The following is a 21,375-nucleotide window of genomic DNA, read 5'->3' as shown; positions in this document are numbered from 1 at the left end:
CCATCCCTACCTGTGATCTTTATTTCTTGTTAATCTCTACTATCTTTTTTTAAACCGCAACACACCTTTCCCCATTTGCTCGATGGTCTTGTTTGTTCATTCCTTTGTTTCTACCACATGTCCCACTGCACCACTGTCATTGCATTATCTTTACCCTCTATCAACGTGCTTTCTTCCATGAGCCAAGAGTTTGTAAAAATATAATTTAAAAAGAATAGAAAAAGAAGAAGCTTTTTATGCAGTATTTTATTGTCATGTTTGATGGTGCCATTACCAGATGCTTGCAATTCCATTCTTCTCCTCTTCTCCCTTCCCTACAGGGTAAGTGGGATGTTCCACTCCCAAAAGTGCGTGCCCAGGGCGAGGCCGAGGTGTTCAGGGTGTTGCGAACTGGCAAAACGCGTCGGAAATGCTGGAAGCGCATGGTGACCAAAGTGTGTTTCGTTGGGGATGGCTTCACACGCAAACCACCCAAATATGAACGCTTCATCAGGCCTATGGTACGTTGTGGAGACTTTGTCGTCAGCCAATCGTGTCATCATTTGCAAGTGTCGTTGCACCCTGTGTCGGTTTCTCTTGGGCAACAGATGTCTGTAGTCTCTCTTGGCCTAAGATATCCAATTATTTATTTTTGCTTTCTACCTCCCATCCCTTCTTTTCTCAAATCCTTCTTTTCTCTTCTTTCTTTTTTTCATTAAACTCTTACTTCTATCTAGTCGGTTTATATTTACATTTGTTTTTGTAAATACTTGACAATTTCATGTTCAAATTTTGTTTCATCATTTTTAAGCTCACCTGGAACGAAGTACAGGGGAGCTTATGCGATGGTGCGTCGTCTGTCAGTCAGTCCGTAAAGACTTCAAACTTCTTCTCCGAAATCGCTGATGGGATTGCGACCAAATTTGGCACAAATGATATTTGTTGTGTTGTGACTAAAGTTTGTTCACGGCATTAAAAAAATTGGGGTCTAAGGGGGTTTTACCGGGGTCAAAGTGGATCCAGGTTTGACCCCCCAAAATAGGTATTTGCTTTCTCCTCAGAAACTACACACGCAATTTCGATGAAACTTGACCACAACTTTCACCACCCATATGCTGTACCAAAGTTTGTTGATGGCATGAAAAAAATCTGCCCCTTTGGGGGTTAGGGTGTGTGGGGGGGTTGCCCCTCAAAATAGCTGTTTTCTTCTTTGTTTGTTTAAAGTCTTATAATTATATTTGTATGATTCCACATGCTCGCTGTCTTCTAGCAACCATTGAAATTGGTTTAAAATACCTATAGTCAGTGTAGTATACTGTTTATTCTAACAGGTGAGCACCAGAGGTATTGCCCCTATGTTTATTTTTATTGTTGTATACAAAGTCGTGGCTCGCAGAAGAGGACAGAACAAAAGGAACAGTGGAAATAGAGGGGGAAACACCAACAGCAGTGTTGATGGGCAAAATACAGGGAGACTTGGAGAAATCATGGATGTGGGCAAGAATGAGGTGTAGGGTGAGAAGGGTGGGATGGGGTGGACAAGATGGATAAAGAAGCAAACTCTCAGGAAAGAAAAACTGGAAATTTGGAAAGAGATGGGCTTGGGAAGGGTTGATGGGGGAAGAAAAGATCATTTGATGGATTCTGCTACCGAGGGTGGATGGAGGTTGTGTTTTCACCCCTGGCTTTCTTTGTTGTTTGTTTGGTTGTGAACAGATATCTCAAATAGTTGTAGACGGATTTGGATGAAATTTGGTGGAGAGGTTGGGTACGCGACAAGGATGAAATGATGAGATTTTGGTGAAGATCCGGATCCGATAATTTTTTTCAAGTGATTCTTCACCATTGAGAGATAGGACAAACAATTATATATAGCACAATATCTCCAAAGGTTGTGGCCGGATTCGGATGAAACTTGGTGGACAGGTTGGGTGTGTGACGAGAGAATTTATTCAATTTTGATGAAGATACGGATCCGGATACAAGAATAATAAAATTAAAAAATTCAAGTGATTCTTCCCCATTTCGTGGTGGGTTCAAAAAGGATAGCTCGTATTATATTTCGAAAAGTTGTGGATGACTTGTGGCAAAACTTGGTGCATGAGTTGGGTAAGTGACAAGAACAAGCTGATTAGAGTTTGGTTCATGTTGAATCCAGATCTGGCCTATCGTGGGATACAAACTGTAAACTGTTCAGCCTTGTGGAAGTATACTCTCAACCGAGTGCTGTTTTAGTTTTGGATGAAGTATGATCTGAGATGGTGGTAAACAGCTGTCTTAAAGACCTTCAGGGAAGAATGAGATTGAAGAGAATGTGTAAGTTGGTTCGGAGGTGAGAAGCGATTCTGGATTTGGGGCGTTCTACCAGAGAGGGGTTCATGGTGGTCTGCGTGCTCCCTGCAGAAACATTGGTAGTGAGTGGGGGTGGGGGGTGGGCGGGGGGGGGGGGGGCGGCAAAGCATAGCATAGCAAGAACAAGTCTAGATTTAAAGAACAAGAACAGAAAAGGCGATATAAGACACAGCGACCACTGACCTGTCTGCAATGGAGAAGTGATTGGCCCATAGACTCAGATTCATCATGGGAGATTCTAATAATATTGAAGGCCTTGCTTTCCACAGCATCAAGCTGAGTAAGATGTGAAGTAGGGGAGCCAGCCCAGAGGGGAGAGCAGTATTCCTAGCTGCGGTTGAAGCCTTGTTGGCAAACAAGAGTTCAGGTGTGCTAATGAAGGACTATTACGATGGAGGATACCCAGAGACTGGCTTTGGAGGCCAACTTTAAAATGTGGTTTCTCCAAGAAAAATCATTGCTTGGGTGAAACCCAAGAGTTTGAGTGACTGAAATTCTTCAAGAGGATTGTGAATGAAGTAGAAGTGAGGGTTCGCCATGCGTTCTTTTCAAAGAGACAAAGTGTGAGACGTGTTAGGATTGAAACACGTATTCCAAGTGTTTCACGAGCTCTGATTATATCAAGGTTTGAAGAGAGGGAAGAGGCTGCAGCCTGTCGATCTGAAGGATGAGGGATGTCACGGCAGAGGATGGAGTCATCAGGAAATTAATAGATATAGAGGATTTTCCAGAAAGTCATAGAGATCATTAATAAAGGTCAGGAAGAGGACTGGGCCCAAAACACTGCCTTGGGGCACTCCAGCCTTGTCAGGGAGAGGAGATGAAAGGATTCCGTTGAGAGCCAAACGTTGGCTACGAGAGTGGAGCAAGTCAGTAAGCCATGTGTGGAGTTGGCCTGGGATTCCATAGGCAGATAGTTTGGAGAGCAAGGCAGGAAGCCATACTGTATCAAAAGCACGAGATATGTCCAGAGAAAAGGCCCTGATCTCAGGTCTGACATTGCGGGCCTCCACCCATTGTTGGGTGAGTGGAAGCAGCATGCCCAAGGTGGAGTGACGTGGTCTGAAACCAAATTGGTGATCTGAGATGACATGAGGTCGCTTGAGAAAAGGAAGGACTTCATATCAACTGTGATTATGGATTCCTTGACCTTGCTGATGATTGAAGTATGCTGATCGGTCTGTAGTTAAGGGGATCCGTTTTTGCACCTTTTTATGTAATGCGGTGATGTTGGTAGATTTCCAAGCAGATGGAAGATGGCCCATCACAAATGATAGGTGATAATGGCAGAGAGGATGATGTACACGAGCTGCAGAGCTGGTTTTTAGGACACGTGAGCTGATGGCGTCCGGTCCAGTAGCAGAATCAGTCATGGGTTGCCTTTTTTTGTTTTGCTTGCTGTCTTTCTTTTTTTCTGTCTAAAATTGTTTTTTTTAAACAATTTGTTGTCAATTTAATTATGCAATTTATGTACGGTGTTTGTGCATTTTGTAATACATGGATGTAATGGACTCGAGTTGTTTGCACAAGTCTCATTTTGTGTACAAAGGTCGGAAGTGCAAAGCTCTGCTGTGCACAACGTCCTCGCTGGATTGGGCGTGTGAGATCTGATAGGACTGGAATATTTATCATCAATCTGGAAAATGGATTTCTAAACAAAGGCCGAGCCTAAAATGATGTAAGCCAATTGTTTTTAACCAAGCCTCGTTGGAGGTTCATAAAAGCATGATTATTTTGCTACCGAAGAGGAAATCCTCCGTGCTGCAGCTATTGTTCTGATAACTCGCTGCCGGTGCTGCACTTGACGCCCTTCTGTGTGATTGGCTTTGCAAGAGATTGGGAATTTGATTTTGCACTCGGTTAAATGTTTTCTTGATCGGAGGTACATTTTTACATCTGCACTTGAATACAAGGGGTTTATCCCCCATATGTTTATTTTTCTAACTTTACCAGTTTGGGTAATATTAAGGTAAATTTTGTATTTGCTCACTACCCACTGTTGAATAACTTTTGATTTGTAAACTGTTCCTTTTGTTAGTTTTCTCCCAAAGCTTGTTCATTATTATCCCCACGCTCTGAAAATATCGGGAGGATATTTATTGTAAACGGCGCTGTCTGTCCGGCTATCTCCTTAACGGTTGTGCAGAAATTCACCAAACTTGGTAGTTGTGGTCACCACATGGCAAGAGGGTACAAGAGCGATGTAATTTTTGGCCACGTCCCCTGGGGTCCTGGGCTGGGGCCGCAATGTCAAATACCTAAAAATAATTTAAACATTTAAAAATTAAACTTTGTACATGCAATCATTGGGAGAAGCATATGAAATATGTAATGTTTTTTTGGGATTTGACAACCGGTTTATGACTTGGGGGCACAGGGGTCAAAACAGCACATTTTTTTTTCCACTAATAATTTTATATTGGGTCATTCCTGGTGGAACTTTTTCCATCGTTCAACTTTGCTTTAGGTGGGAAGTGTGTAGATTTGCAATGGCGTGTCTAGTTTGTGTTGCAGTGTCATTAATCATTATACCAGACTGATATGGTCTGTAAGCTGGTTGTTAACAGTGGCAGAGATCACACCATGACACTGGTCTCGTAGCTCGTTTGTAAAATTTTGAGATGGTCTCGTACCTGCAAAAGTCTGTTTCACATGAAGCAGTGCATGGCATATAAAGGTAAAAAGTGCATATGCATGGTGTATCCCAGCTGTGGTGCAATACAATACCATTGTAATCCCGAATGATTTGGGTGATAAACAATTCGTACCATCGATTGCTGCAGTTAACGCTCGACTGGATGTCGTATGGGCCCAACTCAGCCCAGATGTTATTTAGCCTTTTCGTCATTGAAAACACGTTTAAGTTTTTAGCTTTTTTAACTAATGACCTTCGCAACCTAAGTTGGATGGAGGTTATGTATTCGCCCTTGCTTGTCTTTGTCTTTGAGCAAGATATTTTAAAATGTTGTGGACGAATTCGGACGAAACTTGGTGGACAGGTTGGGTTCATTCATTTTGTATCATCACACCATTGTCTGCCATTGGCGAGCACACTGTAATGCTCCATCATTAGCCTCTGCCAGATATTTTGCTGTACATGTCCCATGCAGCATGCCACACCTCAGGAGATGTTTCATGGTATGGAGGCCAAGGCCGCATTCACAGTCTCCTGCATCTTCAGTGAATCTCCATCGCGACATGTTTGATTTACATTTCCTCATACCCACCCGGCATCTGTTCAGATTGTGCCAGGTTATCCACGGCAGGTCGGCACTTTATGAGAGCTTCTCTGATGGCTTTAGGGTCATACGTTCATCTTCTGGGGATTGGTCCAGTCTCTCTTACCACAGTTTCAGCCTTTATTCTGATTTACCGTCCAGTGGTTGGACAGAAAAGAAGCTTCTGCGTGATTTGAGCCGTGAAGAGAGCTACGGATGTCTTTCATCCCCTGATTGTCTGAGGCATTCTTTCTGGCGAGCTATAGCTCTTCTAATGTCAGGTGGTGTTATGGCCAAAGAGCAGATAGAGGTTGCTGGTCTTGGTGGCTTTCACACATCCACTGATACAACGACAACTTCAGTTTAGCAATGGCTCGACCCGCTTTCCTTAGGTTGACCGTTTCCAAACTGCACAGGCACATTCAGCCAAGGAGAAACAGAGGCCAGTGCATTCAATCGGGTGGTTGTGGGGTTGGATCCACATTTTGAGTTGCCCATTTTGCTGAGAAGAGAATTCCAAGTACTGGCTTTTGCTTTCAGCTTATCAATGTGGGCTCTGTAGGTCAAAGAATGGTCAAGGGTCACACCAAGATAGGGTGTTTACAGTGTTCTCAGAGAGAGAGAGAGAGAGAGAGAGAGAGAGAGAGAGAGAGAGAGAGAGAGAGAGAGAGAGAGAGAGAGAGAGAGAGAGAGAGAGAGAGAGAGAGAGAGAGAGAGAGAGAGAGAAAGAAAGAAAGAAAGAAAGAAAGAAAGAAAAAAAATCCCATTTCAGGTAACTCATTCTTCCATGTTGTCATACACAGGCCCATCTGCCTTGATAAAGCTCCTGGTTTGGGGATGGATAGGCTTGACATTGATGTTAAACAGAATGGAAGATAGGATGCTACCTTGAGGAAGGCAGTTCTTCTGCCTGCGCCTTCGGCTCATTTTTCTGGACAATTTGATCGATAAAAATCATCTTCTCCACCAGGATCTTCATGAGTTCCGTCAAATGCGTGTTGTGTAATTCTAAGCAGTTTCTGTAGTAGTCTTTGATGGTTCAGTGTCATCGGCAGCTGAGGTGTCTCCGAACACAGCACCTATGATGACACCTTCCTGAAATCCATCCTCTATGTGCTGAGTGAGGTTGAGTAGCTGTCCTGTGCAGGAGCTTCAAAGACGGAAGCCTGCCTGCTTCTTGACCAGAGAGGATTGTATTGCTTGAGTTAGATGAGTCAGGATAAGTTGTTCAAACAACTTGTTGGATGTCATGTGTGTCAATGGAGTGATATCGGCATGTAGTTCATAAGGGTAGCGACACCAAATATTTGGCATATGACATCACTCCACGCAGGTATTAAACATAGTCAGGATCTACTCTTGCAGATTGGCCAATGTTTTATTTGGTTCATCATGATGTCATCTATACTAGCAGCTTTGCCCACCTTGGCTGTGTTGATGGCAGGGATCATCTTTATTCAACTCCTTGTATGAAACATAGATGTTGGCCTAATCTGAAGCAAGGCTGGGTACATATTCAGTCCAGCATCCATGAGGGATGTTTTTCCTTGTGGTTTTCCATGCTGTTGACAAATTTGACGTAGTTTTCTGGTTTAGGCGCCAATTCCTCGACGATTTGTCAAGATATCAAGAAGCCCTTCCATTCTGCCTTCTTGAAGTTGAAGAGCCTATGTCGGAGGATGATTTCTGGCTGGACAACCACATGAAGTTGGATACTAATAGGACGGTGTTGAGATCTAGGAATTGGATCTAATACCAGCGTGCTGATGGGAGGTATATTGGAACTGGCAAAAACCAGGTCTGGGATGTAACCTCCTCTTCAGTGTCCGCTACCAAAGGAATTTGCGAGTGTCGGGTCGTGGATGAGAGCCATGGTTGGACGTGTGACGAGGATAAATCTATTCGATATTGTTGAAGATCCGGATATGGATACTTTAATTTTTTAAGTGATTCTTCACCATTGATATATGGAGCCAAAACGATTTATAGCACAATATCTCAAAACGTTATGAACGGATTTGGCAAAACTTGGTGGATGAGTTGGGCAGGTGACAAGAACAAGCCGATTCGATTTGGTTCAGGTCCGGATGCAGATCCGGCCTATCAATGGGATACAAAACGTAAACCGTTCAGTCTGGCGGAGGTGTGCGCTCTCCCAAAACGTGTGTAAACTTGTGTGATTAGCGCACTTGCTTACCTTTCTGGTACTTCCTCATACTTTTTTTGGGAAATGGCGTTTCATCGGGAGGTGCTTCGTGTACCTCCGTAAAAACCTTCTGCTCAAGCCGCCTCAATTTGCTTGTCTGTTCAGATGAAGATGAATTTGGTGCGTTGACCACATGTTTGGGTTAAGAATATTCTTTCAGTGGCACAGAAGCTTGCCACGCATGTTTGATGGCACGGAATTTAATTTTGCATTGGCCTAACAATAAGGCAAGTGTTCTTCTTTATTTTGCGCATGTTTTGACAGATGTTTAACGTTTTTAATTTACTCTGCTGTTTGTTGCACCAAATTGTTAATTTATTACCTTGTGGTTGTGGCTTTCTGCCATGTTCTTACCAAATTCCTTGTGCCATGATTCTATTGAGTATATTTAAAGGTTTGTCATTGCCCTTTAATTTGTAGGCCCGCCGATGATTTCCCACCACACACTTTAATTAATCATCCCATTTATTTCCTAGAACAGAGTCGGCACTTTTGGCAGCACTCTTGTACCCAATATGGTGCCAGGCATCAAATTTCTATCTTCACCTTTTATTTTGATAAACCTGTTTTACACTCAGGCAATCGGTGAAAACCTTGTGTGATTGAAATGTGTTGTGGAATTGGGCCTGACGGTTGTTTCACTCAGACTGGAAACCATTTCAATGGTTATTCATGAAATTGCATAAACACAAGTTACAATACACAACAACAACAACAACAACAACAACAGGCATTTTAAGGCCATTTTCCCTGCTAGAGCGGGGATTAGCCTTGCGGTCCCCATGACGATCTTCTCCATTTTGCCCTATTTTCTGCATCTCCCCTTGTTAACCCCCTTGCCCGCATTTCTTCTTCGACCATCTTTAGCCAAGTCTTTCTCGGTCTTCCCGGTCCTCTACCTCCTTCTACATTCATTTCCATCACTCTTCTCAACCAGTCACTTTCATCCTTCCTCAACACGTGACCAAACCATCTCAACCTGTTCCTCTTCACAGTTACTTCACAGTTACAAGTTACAATGATCATTGTTTATTTCTTTTTAATAATTGTAGAACTAATAGTCAGGATAATTTATCTTATTTTATTTTGTTTTTAAATTTTAATTGAATGTTACTTGTTGCTTTACTTTGAGATGTTTCGATCTGCATCTCTCCATTTCATACCTCCGATTTCCCTTTCAGGCTCTCCGGTTCAAGAAGGCACATGTTACTCACCCAGAGCTGAAGGCAACATTCTGTTTGCCCATATTGGGAGTGAAGAAGAACCCCTCCTCTCCCATGTATACTTCTCTTGGTGAGTTTTATTTTTGTATTTTATGGGGGATTTTTGATCGTGCTATAATTTCATAGCCTGGTGTTGGGCCCTGGTGTTGGGCTAGCGGCTAGGGTGCCGGCTTAGGATCCTAGGATCCTGGGTTCGAATCCCGGTCGATCGCTGAAGTAACGCCAGGGGGGTTGACTCAGCCTGTCATCCTTCCGAGGTCGGCTAATTGAGTACCAGTTCACTGGTAATTCCCTGTTTGTCGTAAAAGGCGACAAAAAGGGTTGGCGGCAGAAAGGGCATCCGGCCGTAAAACATTGCTTCAAAAAGGGGACCGAAAAACAACAACAACCACGGTCCCCGAAAAAGGCCAACCCCCGCTTTGCGGGGAAAAATGGCCCCTAAGGGTGTTTTTTTTAAATTTTTTAAAAATAATTTCATAGCCTGGGATAATCAGTCAACCACATGTAGTGTCAGTCACATATAGACCAAAGCAGATTAGGTGGGTGATGTTTTTGTTTCCTCCGCCACCAAAAGTGGACAGAAGTTATGTTTTCACCCCTGTCTTTTTGTCTGCGAGCAGGATATCTCAAAGTTACGGACACATTCATACTACACTTGGTGTATAGATTGGGTGTGTGACAAGGACGAATGTTCAGAATTTGAGTCCTAAATACCACTCTCTCCCTTTATTTGCATTTGAACCTGCAACCTGTATTTATTCATTTTGTATACATAGTCGAGGCTCGTTTAAGATGCCATTCCATTGCCCTTGCCATGAGACCACAACATACCTGGTTTACAAATGGATAAAGGTCACAGGGAGAGCAAACAATCCTAAATTAGTGGCTTTTTTGATGGAGAGAGCTGTTATTTTATTTGTCCCAGAGGAGTGTTTTGCCAGGACATAGTCCACAATAGTCTCTTCAGTAGAGGATGGTAAGCAGGTGTGACCGTTGCTGCTTATTACCTCTGCCACCGAAGGTGGATGGAGGTTATGTTTTCACTGCTGTCTGTCTGTTTGTTTGTGAACAAGATATCTCAAAAAGTTGTGGATGGATTCAGACGAAATTTGGTGGAGAAGTAGCATATGTGGCAAGGACGAAATTATTAGGTTTTGGTGAAGATCTGGATTAGGATCCGGCTAGTATAAGTGATTCTTCACCATTGGGAGATGGGGCCAAAAACTATACATAGCAGGATATTTCATAAGTTGTGGACGGATTTGGACGAAACTTGGTGGAGAGGTTGCTTATGCGACAAGGAAGAATTTATTTAATTTTGGAGAAGATCCGGATCCGGATCAGAGAATTTTTAAAGTAATTCTTCACCATAATGATCGGGCTAAAACCGATACATAGCACGATATCTCAAAAATGTATGGTCGGATTTGCATGAATGGTGGACAGGTTGAGTGTGTGACAAGACCGAATCGATTATATTTTGGTGAAGATCTGAATATGGATTCGGATTCGAGAATTCTTGGATTTGTAAGTGATTCTTCACCATTGAGAGATCGGGCCAAAAGCGATATATTTCATGATTTAAAAAAAAGTTGTGGACAAGTTATGACTAAACTTGGTGGACGACTTGGTAGGTGACAAGAACAAGCCGATTAGATTTTGGTTCAGGTCCGAATCCAGATCCGGCCTGTCAGTGGGCCGTAAACGGATCCGGATACAAAACGTAAACTGTTCAGCCTGGTGGAGGTATGCTCTCTACCGAGTGCTGTTCTAGTTTCACTTGTATATTAAAGTTTAGACACCATACATTTTCATTACCAAAACACTAGAAGGTTTTATCCCTGCACGTCCTGTCCATCCTTGAGCAGCATATTTTACATCACCTTTGCAAGTCCCAATTTTGATCACAAAGACGACTATAATTGCGATTGGTTGTCAAATTAACTCTTCCCGTGCTTCATCAAACATATTTGATGAAAGATGCACAAATCTTCACGGGATTGTCCGACCTCTTGTACTGAGCCAATTGGACACCCTCCCGCTGACGTCGTGCAGCACAATGCTACTTGGCGGGAATAAGTGAAGCTTCACGGAAAGACTTGTGTGCAAAATTTAACTTGGTTGCCTTGCGAGTTTACGGAGCGGAAATTTAAACCAGATGTATTGTTTTGTTTTTTCCTGTTATCTTGTCATTCGGATTTGGATTTGATCGTGCAGAATGCTTCGTAACTTGTAAATACTTTTCCAAATTACCAAGTCGCAAATCGAATGTGGAGCTTGGTGTAAAATGTCTGTCGTGCATGATCTTAAATTTTTGTGAGGCCCGTTTTTCACGACCATCATATGTCAAGTTGGCACTCTACTTGTTAGTTTTTTACCACATTTTGGAGGCTGTGCAATAATGTTTTGTTTCTTCCTTGGATGACCTTTTGCAGGTGTTATCACGAAAGGAACAGTCATCGAGGTGAACGTCAGCGAGTTGGGTCTTGTGACGCAGGGAGGCAAAGTGGTGTGGGGTAAGGAGGCACATTGTGGTTTAATTGAAGCTTTAAACAACGTGACTTGTACTCGTCTATTGATACCCGCAAACTCATTTGAGGATTACTCAAAAAACATTCCGTCTCTGAAATCGTTTTCTTTTTCACCATTTCCAAAAGGGCCTTTTATTTTATAGGTGAAAATAGATGCAAGTTTGAATGGGAGTGCAAGCTTGAGTGGTCGGCGAGATCATCCCATCTGGCTTAATGATTGATGGCCTTTGATATGCGATCACCTTTTGATTGAGGGTCAATATTTGCCATGTCAGAGTAGGTCATCCTGAGTTGTTGGTCTTTTAGTTGCTTGAGCACAACATTTGTGAACTTCATGACTTAAATCTCCCTGAAAACGTTCCTGTGACTTTCTCAGCCGTGTCACAAAAGGAGTGCTCAAAAGTTCTAACGTGATGTACGAGTCCGAGACATGCCAACCTTTTTATTTTTCGATGTTGTATCCATTGCACTTGCTAACTTTGGCCTTACGACAGTCTATGCCAGTAAATTTCGTTTTAGGTGGGGATCTGCTTGAGGCCATATGATGATGAGGCCATATTGGGATGATGAAGTTGGAAAGAGGATTGACGAGAAGAGGAAGAAGTTCAAGGAGTGGCAGAAGGCGAAGGGTACGGGAGCAGAAAAAGCAGAGCATGAAAGATATAAGGCAGCCAAGAAGGCTGCAAAGAAAGAGGTAGAAAAGGCGCAGGAGACATGGAGGAAAATGTTCGGAGAACGCTTGGATTCGGAAGAGGGTCAGAGAGCGGTATTCAGGATTGCAAAGCAGATAGCGAAAGAGAGGTGTGATGTGATGGGGGTGAGTTGCTTGAAGGATGAAGTGGGACAAATCGTTGTGGACCCAGATGGAATTAAAGGAAGATGGAAAAGGTATATGGAAATGCTGTTGAATACAGAGAATGAATGGGATGGCAACATAGAGAGTAACCCAGTTTTAGGACCGGCAGAGAAGATAACTGAGAAGGAAGTTGAGGAAGCGATAAAAGCAATGAAGAGTAGAAAAGCGGGAGGGCCGACGGGAGTTGTGGGAGATATGTTGAAGGCAGCAGGAAGTTGGGGTGTGAAGAGAATGACAGAGATCTGTAATCTGGTGGTGAAAGAAGGTCGCATTCCAGTGGATTGGGAAATGAGTACTCTTGTCCCTCTATACAAGGGGAAAGGTGACCCTTTGGAGTGTGGCTCGTACCGAGCGATAACGTTATTGGAGCATGGAATGAAGGTATTGGAAAGGGTGTTGGAGAGGAGGATAAGGAAGAAGGTGAACAACAACAACAACAACAACAGGCCTTTTAAGGCCATTTTCCCTACGAGAGTGGGGGTTAGCCTTGCGGTCCCCATGACGATCTTCTCCATTTTGCCATATTTTCTGCATCTCTCCTTGTTGACCCCCTTGCCCGCATTTCTTCTTCCACCATCTTTAGCCAAGTCTTTCTCGGTCTTCCCCATCCTCTACTTCCTTCTACATTCATTTCCATCACTCTTCTCAACCAGTCACTTTCATCCTTCCTCAACACATGACCAAACGTTCCTCTTCGCAGCATCAATCACAGGTTCTATTCCCATCATCTTTCGCAATTCATCATTTGTCTTCCTCTCTCTCAACGAAACTCTGCACATCCGTCGAACCATTCGCATTTCCACCCTTTCCAACCTTCGTTGCTGCTCTACGTTCATTACCCATGTCTCGCTCCCATAAATCATAACACTTCTCACACATGCAGCATACACCTTTCCCTTCAGCTTCAACGACACTCCCCTCATCATCAGCACGCCACTCAGTTCCCGAAACTTCTTCCATGCACATCTCACTCTCGCAACCGTTGCCGAGTCTGATCCACCTTCTCCATTCAGCATGTCTCTGGAGTGTGGCTCGTACCGAGTGATAAAGTTATTGGAGCATGGAATGAAGGTATTGGAAAGGGTGTTGGAGAGGATGATAAGGAAGAAGGTGAAGATCGACGAAATGCAGTTTGGATTTATGCCAGGAAGAGGAACGACAGACACGCTCTTTATTGTGAGGCAGTTGCAGGAGAAGTACATGGAGAAGAGGAAGAAGTTGTTTCTTGGGTTTGCTGATCTGGAGAAAGCATTCGATAGGGTTCCACGTGAAGTATTGACATGGGCATTGAGGAAGTTTAGAAGTGGAGGAATGGTTGATCAGAGTTGTGATGGCAATGTACAAAAGAGCGCGCACAGCTGTAAGGATGAAGGACGGGAACTGTGGTGAGTTTGAGGTGAAGGTGGGAGTGCATCAGGGGTCGGTACGAAGTCCACTACTATTTGGAGCTGTGATGGAGGTGCTGGCTCAGACCGTAAAGGAGGGTTTACCGTGGGAGTTGTTGTATGCAGATGATTTGGTGTTGATTGTGGAAAGTACGGATGGACTGAAGGAAAAGATGAACAAGTGGAAGGAATGTATGGAGACAAAAGGTCTGAAGGTGAATAGAGGAAAGACGAAGGTGATGGCAAGTGGTAAAGCATGTGGTGAGGTGGAAAGAACTGGGAAGTGGCCATGTGCTGTGTGCAGGAAGGGTGTCGGAGTGAACTCCATTCAATGTACAATGTGCGCTGAGTGGCTTCATCAAAAATGTAGTGGTCTGAGAGGGTCATTAAACAGTGTGGCAGCTACATTCAAATGTAAGGTGTGCACAGAGGGAGCTGCAGATGGAGGAAATGTTGAGTTGGATCTTGGAGACGGCGTGAAGCTGGAAGGTGTGAAAGCATTTTGCTACCTCGGAGACATGCTGAATGGCGAAGGTGGATCAGACTCGGCAACGGTTGCTAGAGTGAGATGTGCATGCAAGAAGTTTCGGGAACTGAGTGGCGTGCTGTTGAGGAGGAGAGTGTCGTTGAAGCTGAAGGGAAAGGTGTGTGCTGCATGTGTGAGAAGTGTTATGATTTATGGGAGTGAGACATGGGTAATGAACGTAGAGCAGCAACGAAGGCTGGAAAGGGTGGAATTTTTTTTTTTTTTTTTTTTTTTTTTTTGGTATACTGAATCGAGGCTCGTGAAAGAGCTAACATTTACTTCACAAACAAATCGACCAGACAAACAAAATACACAAAAAGAGGGAGCGGAAGACAAGATGGGGAGAAAAGGGGAAGCACACAAACACAACATCCGAGAGCAGGGAGATGTGTGGAAGGGAGAGGGCCCGGGGGGAGGAGGCGTGGGAAGGGGGGGGGGGGGGGGAGAAGTATAAAACCCAAGGACTTCCAGGACAGAAGTTGGTATTTGAAAAAGTGGAATTGGGGTGAAATTAGCGGGGGTAGAAAAGATCAAGGTTTTGGATGGGGGAAGATAAGAGATGGTGGTGAACAGCTGTTTTAAAGACTTGGAGGGTGGAGTGGGCTTGAAGAGAGTGAGGGAGTTTGTTCCAGAGGCGGGAGAAAAGAGGAATGAAGGAATGAAGGTGAGCAGAGAGTCTTGATTTTGGCAGTTTAACCAAAAGAGGGTTGCAGGCAGATCTTGTGCGACCTGTAGGAATATTTGCGGGACAGAGCCCAGAGAGAGCTGGGGGGGCAAGGCCAGAGAGGAGTCGGTAGAAGACGGAAAGACCACCATCCTGCCTGCGGTGAGTGAGTGAGAGGCCCTTGGAGTTAGCTTCATCGCGGGAGATTCCAATGATTCTGAATGCTTTGGTTTCAACAGCGCGAAGGCGAGCTAGGTGTGAGGCAGGAGCACCAGCCCAGAGGGGAGAGCAGTATTCCATTGAGCTGCGGATGAAAGCCTTGTATGTGGTGAGGAGCTCAGGTGTGCCAAGGAAGGACTTCGCACGACGGAGGATGCCCAGTCGGCGACTGGCTTTGGAGGCCAGATTTGAAATGTGGTTTTTCCAGGAAAGATCATGGCTGATAGTGAGACCCAAAAGCTTGAGTGACAGAACTTCTTGGAGAGGATTATTCAGAAAGTGGATGGGAGGGTTGTCCAGTCGGTCTTTTCGGAGAGACATCGTAAGAGTGTGAGATTTGTCAGGATTGAAAGACATGTTCCACTTGTTTGCCCAGTCTGTGATTTTGTCAAGGTCTGCAGAGAGTGAGGAGGCTGCAGACTGCCGATCTGAGGGATGAAGAATGGAGCGACAGAGAGTAGAGTCGTCAGCAAAGAGATAGAGAGGATTTTCAAGAGAGTCAGAGAGATCATTGATGAAGACCAGAAAAAGCACAGGGCCCAGAGCACTGCCTTGGGGAACTCCAGCCTGAACAGGAAGAGGAGATGAGAGAAACCCATTCAGGGCCACACGTTGACTACGACTAGAGAGGAAGTCCGCCAGCCATGCGTGGAGATTTCCATGGATACCAAAAGAGGAGAGTTTGGTGAGCAGAGCGGGGTGCCAGACCGTATCGAAGGCACGTGATATGTCAAGGGAGACTGCTCTAATTTCCTGTTTGGCATTGAGGACCTCCATCCATTGTTGAGAAAGCAGAAGCAGCATGTCCAGAGTGGAGTGTCCAGGTCTGAAACCAAATTGATGATCAGAGATCAAGCCATTGGAGAAGAGGAAAGATTTCATATCTGAAGCAATGATGGATTCCATGACTTTGCTGATAATTGGGAGAAGGCTGATTGGTCTGTAGTTGCTGGGATCTGTTTTTGCACCTTTTTTGTGCAAAGTGGTTATGTTGGCAGATTTCCAAGCAGATGGAAGATGACCTTGAGCAAAAGAGAGGGTGAAGAGAACAGAGAGAGGGAGTGAAAGAGCGGAAGAACATGATTTTAGGACCCGTGGGCTGATGCCGTCAGGTCCAGTTGCAGAATCAGAGTCGAGGGTTGACAGAAACTTTTCCACCTTGTCAGGAGGAAAGGACACAGAGTCCAGGAGCAGCTGGGTACGACTGGGTACGGTGGGTACAGAGAGGGATGGGTTTGGGACACAAGATTTAGAGGCAAACACAGAGTTGACGCATTCAGCTTTTTCGCGTGCGGAGTCAGCTGTGTGGCCATTTAAGGTGAGGGAGGGGATGGAGGGGGAACAAACACCAGAAACAGATTTTACCAGACGCCACCAGGATTTGGAAGAGGGAGACAGATAAGAGAGTTCGGTCCTGAGGACGGAGAGATATTGTTTCCTGGCTCTCCTGAGGGTGGACACACACTTGTTTCGGGCTTTGTGAAAGGAAATGAGATTTCCTTCCGTTGGATTTGCTTTCCAGGAGACGAAAGCAAGTTGTTTCTGGGCAATAGCCTCACCACAAGATTCCGTGTACCATGGACGGGAGGAAGGGTATGACAACTGAAGACGAGAAGGGATAAATCTGTGCATGAGAGAGAGCAATTTACTTTGGAAGAATTCCCAGGATGAGTTGATGTCAGAGGCAGTAGAGATGGGAGACCAGTCCAGATGATTGATGGCTGCTTGAAGACCGTGCCAGTTGGCCTGAGTGAAATGCCAGACTCGTCGACGCTGAGGAGGCTCTCTGAGAATGGTCAGAGAGATGTCCACTTTAACAAGCACATGATCAGAAGAGCCGATTGGAGCAGAAGAAGAGCAGCAGACATTTTCAGGGAAGTTAGTCATAACCAAGTCCAGAAGAGAAGATTCTCCGTTGACTGAGATCCGGGTTGGGAAATTGACAGATTGTGTCAGTCCCAGTGAGTCACAGAAGTCCTTTGCTGAAGAGCCATGGCTGGTGAGAGAGGTACCCACCCCCAGCCAACAGGCATGGTGACAGTTGAAATCACCACATATGAGGAAGAGAGAGTTGGGATGGGTAGATAGAAGTTGGTCCATATTATCAGACAGCGAGATGTAGATGGAGTCATCACTGTTTGGTGGACGGTACAACACGCATATGAACAAAAGGTGGGAGCGAAGGGGAAGCCGTAGCCAAAGGTATTCCTGGGGGTGAGGTGGAGAGAGGGCAGTGCAGGGCGAGTGAGGAAGAGAGTTTTTTATAAAGATAGCAACCCCACCTCCAGGACGAGGCTCAGGTCTATCATACCGGAGGAGGGAGTAACCTGGGAGAGATACCAAGGAATCAGAGACATCATGAAGGAGGAAGGTTTCTGTTAAGCAGATCACGTCTGGTTTGTCAGAAGCAACCTGTATGGAGAGATCAGTTAAGTTTGAGCGAAGGCCCCGGATGTTTGAGGTCCATACTGTTAAGGAAGAGGAAGGGGGAGCATCGGATACAGAACAGGGGGGGGGGGGGGGGGAGCGGTAGGGCAGGATGTGGAAGAGGAGGAAGAGGCAGGGAGAGCTGTTGCAGGTGTGTCAGAGATTACAGAATAGCTTGGAGAAAGGGAAGAATGGGGCGGACAAAAGGTTTGATGGTGTTTGGGTGAGGCGCAGTGAGGTGTTATTTGAGGAGGGGGAAGAGTGAGGCAGAAGGTTGAGGAAGATGAAGGTGAAAGTTGGAAGGGGGAAGAAGCGGGGAGGACGCTTTGAGGAGGAGGGGTGAGAGGGGAGTCTTGGAGGGGAGGAGTGAGGGAGAGTCTCGGAGGGGAGGGGTGTGGGGGGAGTTTAGGAGGGAAGGGGCAGGGGGGGAGATTTGAAAGGGATGGGTGTTTGGGAGGATTTGGGGGGGGAGGGGCAAGGGGGAAGATTTGACAGAGATGGGTGATGGGGAAGATTTGGAGGGGAGAGTTGTGATTGGATTTTGAAAAGTGTACGATTTATGGGAAACGAACATTTATTGCAAAATGAGTTTCTTGAGACATTCGAGTCAAAAATACGTTTGAGGATGCTGAAGGATGGGTGGAGTTCTGGAGAGTTTAGGGAATGAATGGAAGATGCACTGTAAGAGATGGAATTTTTTTTTTGAATGAATAGAATTGGTGAGCAAGTCGAAAGCATCCTTTTATAGAAGAAGTAGAAAAAAGTGTTATAGAATATGACATAATAATAAAGTTCTTCAGGGGACAGATGAAACATGTATTAACAACTTGATCACGTGATCTCGAACAACGTGGTCGAAGAACAAAAGAACAAATAACGAAGAACGAAAGAGCAAAAGAACGAAGAACGAAAGAACAAATAAGAACGCACAAGCGGATAAGAACAGGGAAGGGAAAAAAATTTTTTTTTTTTTTTTTGAGATTTTAAAACAAAGGAGTATGGGTGAAAAGACCGTGAAAATAAGAGACCGAAAGTAGTTGCAGCGCGATCGAAGAACCACTGAGACAAAAACAAAAGCCTCAAGCCAAGGTCTGAGGACACGGTAGCCTACTAGTACTACACTAGGCCTCAGAATATACGATACGAAAAAACCGACGATTCTGTACACAGGTATGAAAAACCAACACCGAGAAACCTATTAAAGTCACCCCAATAGGTACATGCACCGAAAGAAAGATAAAGATACGACAAAAACACAATGTGAAAGATCACTTAGCTTCGAAAGCGTGAGCGCATGGAACAGCTTCGAAAAGACGTGACCTCGCCGTGGTTCAGTTGTGAATGGAAAATGCGCCATGGAAAATGGAAAATGCGAATGGTTCGGTGGATGTGCAGAGTGTCGTTGAGAGAGAGGAAGACAAATGATGAATTGCGAAAGATGATGGGAATAGAGCCTGTGATTCATGCTGTGAGGAGGAACAGGTTGAGATGGTTTGGTCATGTGTTGAGGAAAGATGAAAGTGACTGGTTGAGAAGAGTGATGGAAATGAATGTAGAAGGAAGTAGAGGATGGGGAAGACCGAGAAAGACTTGGCTAAAGAGGTGGAAGAAGAAATGCGGGCAAGGGGGTTAACAAGGAGAGATGCAGAAAATAGGGCAAAATGGAGAAGATTGTCATGGGGACCGCAAGGCTAACCCCCGCTCGAGCAGGGAAAATGGCCTTAAAATGCATGTTGTTGTTGTTGTTGTTGTAGTATCTGCTTGAGGCCATAGTCATTAATGGTGATCTGTGCAACACAGGCCTTTAACACCGAGTCCGAGTGCTTGCCAAGACGTAACTGTTTCCCCCACGTGTAAGAACCTAGTGGTGCAAAGCTTCGAGCATCCTCTGTTTTCAACAACACATCATCTTTCAACTTCGTAACCCTGGGATTGTTCTCCATGGTCTTTTTGATTTTTAATTTATATTTTCAAATTATTTCATTTATTCTCCCAACTGTTGGCATATCACCAAAATAGCAGGAATGTTATCATGATTTAAAAAAAAGATTTTTTGTGTTTGTGTTTTAGCATCTGGTTGTGTCGCAATGTGCGGCAGTTTCATCCAACAAACATTACCTTACAAGGCACTCCTTTTGGGGTAACACAGGAAACTGAGTTTGTGCTCAAGTTATCTCCATGAGTGAAACCCTTTTTGTCCCATGCCCCTCCAACAAGGTAGGAGACGAGGGACATTAAAATGAGCTCAGACCGACCGATCATCTGTCCATGTACTTTTGTTTAAGGGATATTTCAAAAACCGTTCAGATCTATTCCTCATATTGCGCAGATCTATTCCTCATATTGCGCAGATCTATTCCTCATATTGCACAGATCTATTCCTCATATTGTGCAGATCTATTCCTCATATTGCGCAGATCTATTCCTCATATTGCGCAGATCTATTCCTCATATTGCACAGATCTATTCCTCATATTGCACAGATCTATTCCTCATATTGCGCAGATCTATTCCTCATATTGCACAGATCTATTCCTCATATTGCACAGATCTATTCCTCATATTGCGCAGATCTATTCCTCATATTGCACAGATCTATTCCTCATATTGCGCAGATCTATTCCTCATATTGCGCAGATCTATTCCTCATATTGCACAGATCTATTCCTCATACCACCTTAAAGATGGGGGACCTGGAGTATCAAGTATCAGCTCCTTTTTGTTTTTATTATATTAGCCAATTGCAAGTCGGGCAGTGTGCGATTATGCAGTTTGGTCATAGTCAATTCTCAAAATTGTGGCTTTTCTTTTAATTATTCACTCGCTTTTTGAAAACAAACAGGGAATTATTGTAAACTGCTCCGTCCATCTATCACGCCATCTCCTCCCAAGCAGTTGGGCAGAAATTCACCGAACTTCGTAGTTACGATCACTACATGGCATGCAGGTGCAAGAGCAGTATCATTTTTGACTCCACCCCCATGGGCAGGGTCGAAAGGTCAGATCTAAAATAAAAAAAATGTGTCAAGTGTCAAAGCAGGAAAAAATATTAACTCAATTTTACATTGGGTCATTCCTGGTGAAGTTGTTGTCATCTTTCATATTTGCTTTTGACTGGAAGCATGGGGATTTGTGATGGCATGTCGTTGACGTCACTCTAGCTCTCCTTTTAGTCATTCCATTGATTAATAATGCATATAAAAGGGCTCATTATCGTTGATTCATTTGGCTTTGGAGACTCGAATCTAAAACACAGCATGACTTGTGTCTTCCACAGGAAAATACGCGCAGGTCACAAACAACCCGGAGAATGATGGATGCATCAACGCCGTCCTGCTCGTGTGACCGTGTTGCTTGGGATGAGGAGGTTAAACGAGATGTTTTAAAGCTTGTGTGAAGATTGGAATGTGATAACTTTCTTTAATAAATAAATGTTTTGACATTGACTGCCTTTTCAAAATGTAACGTGTTGTTATTTCGTGTACTTTTTGGGGAACAAATGAAAAACCAACTAAAGTTTGGCTTTGGATCAGCAAGCACATTTGAACTGTTTCCATTATTTTGCCACCTGCAATAATGACAGGCTTATTTATTTATTTTTAAAATCTGTCCTACAACTATGTCAGACAGGGCTGGCAGATGTAGTCAAGAAGTATGCACACACTCTTGAATGCTCCAGTCACCTGGTGTTTTGCATGCAGGACGACTCATCAATGTGTGCACTGTTGCCATCGCCGGCACCCTTAACAAATGACAAATTCCTTCCCTAACCTATAGAGGGCACTGCAT

The 21,375-nt window shown here is 44.3% G+C and overlaps 1 protein-coding gene across 1 annotated transcript in view; it reads left to right on the top strand.

Moving 5' to 3' along the window:
• NSA2 (NSA2 ribosome biogenesis factor) overlaps positions 1-21,037 on the top strand; it is a 48,824-nt gene extending 27,787 nt beyond the window's left edge. Inside the window, exons 4-7 of the mRNA XM_068127595.2 lie at positions 321-500; positions 8,937-9,048; positions 11,414-11,494; positions 20,864-21,037. Coding sequence (XP_067983696.1) covers positions 321-500; positions 8,937-9,048; positions 11,414-11,494; positions 20,864-20,931 — 441 coding nt within the window. The 3' untranslated portion in view covers positions 20,932-21,037. The remainder of the gene's footprint in view (positions 1-320; positions 501-8,936; positions 9,049-11,413; positions 11,495-20,863) is intronic.
• The last annotated feature ends 338 nt before the right edge of the window (positions 21,038-21,375 follow it).

This window comes from Myxine glutinosa, chromosome 10 (genome assembly GCF_964187855.1).
Source record: "Myxine glutinosa chromosome 10, kmMyxGlut1.1, whole genome shotgun sequence".
NCBI classification, from domain to species: Eukaryota; Metazoa; Chordata; class Myxini; order Myxiniformes; family Myxinidae; genus Myxine; species Myxine glutinosa.
Note: the sequence above shows the minus strand (reverse complement) of the source record. Positions and strands in the feature narration are given on the sequence as shown.